Source organism: Auxenochlorella protothecoides (genome assembly GCF_000733215.1).
Source record: "Auxenochlorella protothecoides strain 0710 unplaced genomic scaffold scaffold24, whole genome shotgun sequence".
Taxonomy (NCBI): Eukaryota; Viridiplantae; Chlorophyta; class Trebouxiophyceae; order Chlorellales; family Chlorellaceae; genus Auxenochlorella; species Auxenochlorella protothecoides.
Window position 1 is genome coordinate 48,551 of NW_011934249.1, and position 8,938 is coordinate 57,488.

An 8,938-nucleotide genomic window follows, 5' to 3' on the forward strand; every position below is an offset into this window, starting at 1 on the left:
ACAGACCCCCCCCCCCCCCCCCCCTCCAGGAGGTGATGCTGGAGGCGAGGGCTTGAGCATAGGCGGCAAGGATGAAGAAAGTGAGGAGGGACATGGTGGCGGGCCATGCCCTAGCACCAGGCCACTCCCGGTCATTGTAAGGGGTGCTCTGTATTCTCTTGATGAAATAAAACAGCACTGCTCCGGAGATGGCAAGTCCAGCCGCGCTACCGATTGTTTGCAGAGGGACGGCTTGCAGCAAGGCAGCAGTCTGGAGGTGACGGGGGGGCATGAATCTAATGAGCTAGGACGAGGTGTGCCTCTCTGATTGGGTCTGTCAAATGCGGGTGACTGCGGCAGCCTGCAAGGCCCCATGGGTCCAGGGCGAAAAGCCTGGCATGCTCCACATTCTCGCCCAGATGGACTCTCCAAGATGCTGGGGTGTCAGACAGGTTCCCTTTCCACCAACCCTCATGACCACACTACTTGCCGTGGTGAGGCCAGCCGTGCCAACCAGCGTCCACCCGATGGAGGGCCGGCCGGGTGTCCCAGCCGAGATGCTGAAGCCATTATAGGCTGCCTCGCCGCCCAGCACAGCCACTGCGGGATGCGGGGGGTTGGGATGCAGCAGGATCGGACGAGGCGAGCTGGGAACAGTGCTGGAGGCAGAGCCACGCCAGGCATGCCTGTATGCATTTATTGGGAAGCCATGCCCAGCTCCCGACTCGCTCACCATAAATCACGGCCTGCTGGGACACCGCGAGCGCAGCCTCGGGACTGATCGCGGACACACGAACATCGCACTCGTTGCTGTGTTGCCTTTTATAGCCAGGTTGCATTCGGCACACCCGCGGCAATGGTGTGGTGCTACAGATTCGACCCCTCAGCGCGAGGCCCGTCCTAGCGCCGACATACAGCATTGCCATGGAAATGATACACGACGAAATGGAGTGAGAAAGATGTGTGGAGGTTTGTCAGCGCTCAACAGAATGGAGTGATGAGCGCGCTGGTAATGGGAATTCCGTCTACCTCTCCATGGGTGGATTTCCCGCATGCTTTGTGCGCGCGACCGTGGAACTATTAAAGTCACATACTTCCTTTTTAAGCACCCCTTGTAATCGATTCGCCGCAAGGGTGTTGCTAAGTGTATTGGGTTTATTGATAGGCAAGCTGCCTTCGCTGTCTCTAAACGCTCGTCCCTACAAAAACGAGGGTGATTGCAATGCTCGGCATGCCGCTGAAGGGGTACGTACCACCCGACCAGAGTGCTGCACTTAACAAAGGCTATACAAAGCTGCAGGGGGAAGACTGTCTGAGCCGGTCTTCGAGTGTGCCCTACACGCCCCTGCACTCCCGACGAGGAGTGCTTGATGGTACGTCCCCCATGCGTCAAGCTACGAATTGTCTTCCAGAAGTTTACCCGCACGTCTCGGCTGCCAACCACAGCTTCCGGCTGGATTGCCGTATTGGAGCATGTCTAGTCATATTCAGTGTCGTATTCTCGTGCCGTCATTTCACGGGCCCTCCAAGGACAGTAACAAGGAAAAAAGAGCGGGAAAACTCATGGCTCTGTGGTGGAGGTGGTTGCACAGTACGGACGCGGACTTGCCTGGTCTTCCAAGGCTTCAGAACGCACATCTGATGCACCTGTAGTGCCATCGGATTGCTGGGTATACGGTCTCCGCTGCGCAGAGACCCAGTTTTTTGCCCGACCCATCCCTAGAGAGTCCAAGGCCCTGATACAGGGACCACGTTCCCCCCATCCCGCACCCTCGATTCGCCCTCTGGCCCCTGTCGTCAATTCCGGCCCCTCCTAAAAAGTCTGGTCTATGCTAGACAGTAGATTCTCGTTCTTCCTAGCGCATCCGTGAAGGTGAGGGTTGGAGTCGCATTTCCAGGTCTCATGGTGCCGTCCGGAAACACGCTGCCCGCGCGGGATGCACCATCCGTCGGCTTATCCCTGAGGCCAGACTCCCCTTAACCCCCATGTCACTGCCCCCAGGCCATGAATAATCCGGTCCAGGAACACAGCGGCCCCTCCCAGTCCGCCTTCGCCGGCCAGGCCCTGGCCACGCCCTCGGTCTCCTCCTCCGACTCCTCCCATGTGGCCAGCCCCACCGCCCAGCGCACCCCACCCCCGCTCGAGGACGCCCGCGCCAGCGTCCTGCGGGCCCTCTCCGGCGTGTCTGAGGTGGTCAGCGCCTCGCGCAAGGTGGACGAGGAGGCACGGGCGGCGATCCTGGCCCGACGACGCGCCCGCATGGGGGGGCCCGGCGCCGCCCCACCGGGCAACGGCCCCCCCTCCCGCTCCGGCTCCATGCCCGGCGCGGACACCGGGCTGGGCCTAGGCCTGCACGCCCGCCTGAACAGCCTGGCGGAGGGGCAGGTCCCAGGCCTCTCCCCGCACGGCCCTGGGATCTACGGCGCGGGCCTGGCCGGCGCCCTGCACTCGGGGTCCGCCGGCGCCTGCCCCTCCCCCCTCGCCGCCCTGGCTGGCTCCGCCAGCGTGCCCCTGGGCGAGGCCTTTCACCCCGCCGCGCCGCGCCTGCACAGCCCGCTGCCGCAGAGCAGCGCCGGCGGGCATGCCCCGCCGCCGCACTTCCCCGCCCTGCTGGACGCGCTGGGCGTGCTGGGCGTGCCGCAGCTGCTCCTGCTCCGCTCCGAGGTGGACCGCCAGCTGGCGTGGCGCGGGGTGCTGGGCGGCGCCCCGGACATGGGCTTTTCTCCCGCGCAGCCGGCGGGCGGCGCCAGCCCCGACGCCAGCATGCTGCTGCTGGCGCTGCAGCAGGCCCAGGCCATGCGCCAGGGCTCGCTGGGGCCCCAGGACCCCGCCCCGCTCACGGCGGGGTCCGGCAGCGCCGGCGCCCAACCCGCCGCGGAGCGCCTGTCGCTGCGGGAGTGGGTGCCGCAAGGCGCGCCCGCCGGCGCAGCACGCAGCGGCGCCATGGCCGCCGCCGCCGCGCGTGCGCCCAGCCTGCCGGCCCTGCCCACCTCCTGGGCGGAGGACGTGCAGCTGCCTACGCCTTTCGCAGACCCGGTGCGCCAGGCCACGATGCCCGCGCTGTCGCCGGCCACCTCGCTGCAGGCCCAGGGGCTCGGGATGGAGGAGGCGGGGGTGAGTCGGGGGGAATTGTTGGCGTGTTTTGGGGGAGAGGAGGGGAGGGGAGTTGCATCCGTCCTGATTGCCCGGGCAGGCGCATGCACATGGGCGGGGGGGGGGGGGTGAGTCGAACATGGCAAGTGATGCGTGCATGTGCCTGATGCGCGGTCCAGCGCTGGCCTGCCCGCACCTCCCCCATCTCAAAAGACAGCTCCATGCCCCGGCACGCTCCACCATCCGACGCCCCTGCCCCCAAAACCCCCTCGTTGCAGCTGACCCAGGGCATGGGCGCCTGGTCCCCGGTGCCCCAGCGGTCCACCGGCCCAGGCATGACGCAGGAGATGCTGGCGGCCGTCACCGCCGGCCTGCACCTGTTTGACCCCCCCTCCGGCGGCCTGTCCCAGGACCAGCAGGCGGCCTCGCTGGGCTACCAGGGCGACGCTGGGCTGGGGGACCCCGGCGCCGACCAGGGATCCCCGCACCGCCTGCACTACCCGCACGGCCAGGAGGGCGTGTGGGACGCCCCCCTGGACGCCGGCTGGGCGGTGCAATACCGCTGAGCCCGCTCTCAGCCCACCACCCACCCCACGACCCAACACCAAGCCTCCCCCTCCCCCCAAGCCCCTCCCAGCCCCCTCAACATACCAGCAAACACCGTCCTTTCCTGCCCCCTGGCCCGGAGACCTTTACGAAGCCGCAGGCCTCCAAGCCATGCCCAGCTTGCCACGCGGCCCCCTTCCTCACCCGTCAAGAGCACTGTTGTCCACCCAGCCCCGCCTTGGACCCCCGCCGCCGGCTCACCCAGTACGACAGCTTTTCCATACACCCCTGTGCTACCCCCTTGCCACCTCAGGCGCAGCACCAAAGGTACCTTTTTGATCTCTTGCCCTGCACTGCCTCTGTTCCCCTGGGAGATACCCCCGTCCCCCATGCCTGCGGGCCCAGACCCGGCGTGCATGTCCGCTTGGTCTCATCCCCACCTCGCTCGTCTGCCCCGCATGATTGACACATTTTTTACCATACCTTCAACCAAGGGCTTTGCAGAGCGCGGGGTTGCATGGGGTCCAGATCGTGCGAGGGCATGGTGCAGAGGGCACAGGTGCGTTCAGACAGCGGGCAGGGTCGGCGTGGCGGCCGCATGGCATTCCACGGCCGCTCCAGGACCCTGGAAGGGGTCACAATGCCGTGTCGTCGGAGGGACCGCCGTTGGCGCCGGCGCCGCCGCCCCCCCTGAGGTAGGAGGCAGCGGCCGACACCAGGCCGTAGTTCCCCAGCGCGATCTCCAGCGATGCGTGGGCGCCAACGCCTGTGCCCGGGACCGGCGGCCCCGAGCCCAGCTCCAGCGCGCCGTCCAACGAGAAACCCGCGCTCAGCGCGCGGGGGCTGACGTGGTACAGCTGGCTGGCGCAGCCGGCGGCGAGCGGCACGGAGGGGGCCGGCATGCCCTCTGGCGGCAGCAGCGGCCGCCCATTCAGCTTCAGCCGGCGCAGCAGGAAGTCGGCGGCCGCGGCGGGCTGGGCGCCCTCCCCTCCCCTGCCCAGTGCACTGCGGAAATTTGGGGGTGGGAGGGGTGGGTGACGGGGAATCAGAGGGGTCGGTGGGTGCGGTGCATGTAAAATTGGCACCGTCCTTACAAGGGGGAGCAATCTTTGATGTATGGGTCACGTGGCGGCAGGCTCCTGTCTGGGCAAGTTGATCCTTGTCAACTCCACACCACAAAGCTTCGGGATGATTGAACTCACCCTCCCCACCGCGCCGCCCTCCTCTCCACATGGCACACAGGTGCGATGCCCCCCATCCCATCACACCCCCTCTTTCCCTAGAGCTCCTCACGTGTTGCAGAGCCTCAGGCTCATGGCATTAATCTCCGGCCCGCCCAGCGCCGGCAGCGGCGCGGACTGCGTGAGCATGCTGCCCTCCCCCGCCTCGGTGGCCACCGCCAGGGTGCATGCCCGGGTGTGGTGGAGGGAGGACACCACGGAGCCGAGCCAGGTCTGCTCCGGCGCGGGGGGGCTCCCGGCGCCCTCGCCGCCCTCCCCCTCGCTGCCGTGCAGGGTGCAGTCCAGGCCAAAAGCGGCGGCGCCGCCCCAGAGGAGGCCCTCGGCTGACAGGGAGGTGTCGGGGTCGCAGGCCGCCTGCGCAAAGTAGACCGAGCGGTACCCCTCCCCGCCCCCGAAGTTCTGCAGGCGCAGGCAGAGGGCAGGGTCAAAGGCCGGCCACTGCGGGTCGGGGAGGGGGAGCGGGTAGCGCAGGCGCTGCAGGCCGCTGGTCACGCCCTCCTTCTTCTTCAGCAGCGAGGCCAGGGCCCAGCCCTGCAGCGCAGCCGCGGCCGCTAGCACCTTGGGGTCCAGCCTGGCGAGGTCGGAGGCCACGTGGTGGTACAGCGAGTCCAGCCCCGCCCGCGGCTCGGCCTGCGGACCCGCAGCCTCGCCACCCTGCACCAGGCCCAGCGTGGCGTTCAGGGGCCAGAACAGGCCGTCGGAGCGCTTCCGGCCGTCGCGGTCGTTGAGGTGGGCCGCCAGCGAGGCCTGGGCCTCGCTGGCGCTCTCCCTCCACCCCTCCACCGCCGACTGGAGGCTGCTGAAGAGGCCGGTGCGGTTGGCCCTGGCCTGCTTGGCAAAGAGACCTCCCCAGAGGCCTTGGTAGATGTTTCCCTGAGGGGGGGTGCGGGGTGGTTGGGGCAAGGAAGGGGCTTGGGGTCGCTCGATCATGGCGCTGGGCTGCGGGGTGGTGCTCCTGACGCCGTGCCCCAGCGTTGAAGGGGGCTCCTGCCCGTGTGTCCAGGCATGGTGAAGCCACCTCATCCCCGCCTTGAAGGCATAGCTCGACATGAAATGAAGACACTAGCAGTAAAATGTCGTACTGGGCGACTCAATGTGCTGGGTTGGCGGTGCACATCGCGGTCGACTCCCATCTTCACCGCCCCGCGCACACCTGACTGGCCAATGCCCCAGACTGGCACAGCAGGATGAGGAGCGCCCAGAAAAGGATTACCGCTCGCATGATATCCGTGTATACATTTTACCCTGGGGGAGTGGGTGACGGGGGCTGGAGGGAGCCAGTAGGACCAGTCGCGGGAGTCGTTTTCCGGGCCGTGCTCGAGGCAGCGCAGATGGGGACAGTTCATATGGGGTGGCGGGAAAGGCCAATCCTCCATGCCTACCACGCATGCTCATTGCCGCTCCAAGAACACATCACCAAGTCGCCTCCGCCCTCCATCCTGCCTACCTCCCTTTTTGCAGCTGGCACGGGGGGCCATGCATGTCACCGCGACTCCGTCACCCCTGGTGGCGCCCCCTCGGGGGCTCCCACCGGGGCTGTGCTTCCGTGGGCACCAGAGTGTGACACTGCGCACATGGACACGTCCCCGTCGCACCCCCCTTCATCGATCGGCTGCGATTACCGCCGTTCAGGAGTCTGCAGCCCCCTCCCTGGTGGTGCCGTCAAACGAGGAGCTCGGTCTGGATAAGACGGAGTCGGAACTGTATGCCGAGTTCGACGCCCTGCTGGATGCCAACACCCTCTCGTTCAAGTCTGGCGAGAAGGTAGGATCGCGAACGCATCGAGGTCCTTGCCTGGGTGTCGGGAGGGCCTGTGCATGGGATACGCCCCCTCGTGTCTGCTCGGGCATATGCATGGGGTGCGCCGGGCTGCGCACCGGCCTCGCGCCGCCTGCACCACTCGATGTATTGCTTGTGTCGACAAGCATACCTCCAGACTATCTATCCCGTCTCCGACATTGGTCGCTCGTCTCTCGCGCAGGTGAAGGGCCACATCATTCAGGTTGACCAGAAGGGTGCCCATGTGGACGTCGGCGGGAAGTCTGCAGCCTTCGTGCCCAATGTCGAGATGGCGTTGGGCCTCGTCCCACGGGTGTGTGGACTGGTGCTTGTTCTTGGGCTGGTGCTTGTTGTTGGGCTGGCTGTGTGCATGCGAGATGGGGTTGGAGCATAGTGGTGAGCACAGCCGGCACGCATGCTGCGCATGCAGCGTCACACTGGGTGCTGTGAAGTCGCACAGAGCAGCTTGCCAGTTTATCGTCGTGCAAAGGCTGGCAGCATTCCATGTGCATGCCCATGGGGGTTTATCGTGCCGCTGTTGGATCCTGTGTCCGTGGTTCAGAGCCTTCCCAGACATTCAGTAGTCCTGTGCCCGCTGGGACCCTCCCTTCCCATCCTGACACCCCGACATAAACCCCGTTCCCATTTTCCACGCCGCCCACAGTCCAACGACCTGCTGGATGCCGGCACGTCCCGCGAGTTTGTGATTGTGCGGCAGGACCACCGCGGCGACATCATCCTGTCGCTCAAGCGAATACAGCTATCGGTCGCCTGGCAGCGCCTGCGCCAGATCGCGGAGTCCGACGCCGCGGTGACGGGCGTGGTGGCCGCCACCAACCGCGGGGGGCTGCTGGTGGACGTGGAGGGCGTGCGCGGCTTCAACCCCTCCTCCCAAATAGGCATTGTGCGTGTGTGGGAACGGGAGGAGTGGGGGGCATTTGGGTCGAGGAAGCCGTGTGTCTGCCGACAGGGGGCGTGTCTCTGGAAGGCGTGCGTGGTGTTTTCAACATGGGTGACACAGGGGAATGATATGCATGGGCAGCCAACAGACTGCTGACGAGGTCGCAGCGCCATCTTCGCCTTCGTGTGCAGCCGCAGACCTCCGACCTTTCCCCCCAATGTCCCCACCCCCCCTTGTGTACACCCACAGCGCACGACCAACTGGGAGGAGCTGATCGGCCGGCACCTGCAGTTCAAGATCCTGGAGGTGGACGAGGAGACGGGGCGGCTGATGCTGTCCCACCGCCGCGTCATGAACGAGGAGCGGCTGGAGACATTCAAGGCCGGGGACGTGGTGGAGGGACGTGTGATGAGCGTGAAGCCCTACGGCGCCTTCATCGACTTGGGCGGCGGCTCCTCCGGCCTCCTCCACATCTCCCAGATCTCCTCTGCCCGCATCACGGCCGTGGACCGCGTGCTGAGCCCCGACGACCGCATCAAGGTGCTGGTGTTGTCCCAGGACCGGGACAAGGGCCGCATCTCCCTCTGCACCAAGAAGCTGGAGCCGGCGCCGGGGGACATGCTCAAGGACCCTGGCCTGGTCTACGAGCGCGCGGAGGAGATGGCCGCGCAGTACCGCGCGCAGATCGCGGCGGCGGAGGCTGCCGCGCGCGCCTCCGCTGAGCAGCTGGACCTGGAGGTGCTGGCGGCCGGCGCGGGCGAGGCCTCGCCTTCGGGCCTCTACTGAGCGAAACCTGTGGGCGGGAGGTTATGTGGAAAAGGGGGAGAAGGGAGCCGAAGAGCAAGCAGGGCGGGGGACCTACGCCTGTGTGGAGGGGAAGGATGCCTCCGCGTCCTTTGAGGAGCCACCCTGTGTTTCTCCCCGCCATTGCCCCGCGGCTGCAGCTGCTGCAGGTTAACCATACGCCCTGCCCATGCATCGTCTGAACCCAGGCATACCTGGTGTTCCTACTCTGGTACCCCAAATCCAGCCCTCTCCCCCTGGGTCCACTCCCTGCCCAACATCAGCTCAACGCTCCCTTGCCTGCGTCCTCCCCTGTGCCACGTCTGGCACCTGGACCATTGTCACTTGAACATTGCCTCGGCTTGTGAAGCACCAGGAAGGTCGCTGAGGCATGGGAAAAGGGATCGCTGAGCGGCTCAAGGTGTGCGAGGGATGCGCTGCTGGTGGACACGCCTTGGCTGCCCCACGCTTGGGCACTGACGCTACCAGCGCCGCCTGTCCAGCCTTCAATATTGAGGAGATGCACTCGGGACCCAGTGTGCAGTCTTAGGGCCAAGCCAACAGCATTACACCTGCCATGATTGCGCACCCCCCCCCCCCCACGCCACTCCGTCG

The 8,938-nt window shown here is 66.2% G+C and overlaps 4 protein-coding genes across 4 annotated transcripts; 2 read left to right on the plus strand and 2 right to left on the minus strand.

Moving 5' to 3' along the window:
* Positions 1-34: 34 nt before the first annotated feature.
* On the minus strand, positions 35-770 carry F751_2448 (hypothetical protein; the record flags this gene model as incomplete). The annotated part of the gene is made up of 3 exons (XM_011400200.1): positions 35-231; positions 430-579; positions 713-770. Coding segments are annotated over 3 exons (405 nt in total), but the record flags the coding sequence as incomplete, so codon positions are not given.
* A 1,214-nt stretch (positions 771-1,984) lies between these two features.
* Positions 1,985-3,639, plus strand: F751_2449 (hypothetical protein; the record flags this gene model as incomplete). The annotated part of the gene is made up of 2 exons (XM_011400201.1): positions 1,985-3,094; positions 3,352-3,639. 2 exons carry the CDS (start codon positions 1,985-1,987, stop codon positions 3,637-3,639), a joined length of 1,398 nt encoding a protein of 465 aa, XP_011398503.1.
* Positions 3,640-4,254: 615 nt separating this feature from the next.
* On the minus strand, positions 4,255-6,082 carry F751_2450 (hypothetical protein; the record flags this gene model as incomplete). The annotated part of the gene is made up of 3 exons (XM_011400202.1): positions 4,255-4,624; positions 4,913-5,733; positions 6,014-6,082. The coding sequence occupies 3 exons, from the start codon at positions 6,080-6,082 to the stop codon at positions 4,255-4,257; spliced, it is 1,260 nt and encodes a 419-aa protein (XP_011398504.1).
* A 254-nt stretch (positions 6,083-6,336) lies between these two features.
* Positions 6,337-8,326, plus strand: F751_2451 (30S ribosomal protein S1, chloroplastic; the record flags this gene model as incomplete). Its single annotated transcript, XM_011400203.1, has 4 exons — positions 6,337-6,624; positions 6,842-6,952; positions 7,304-7,549; positions 7,790-8,326. The coding sequence occupies 4 exons, from the start codon at positions 6,337-6,339 to the stop codon at positions 8,324-8,326; spliced, it is 1,182 nt and encodes a 393-aa protein (XP_011398505.1).
* Positions 8,327-8,938: the final 612 nt, after the last annotated feature.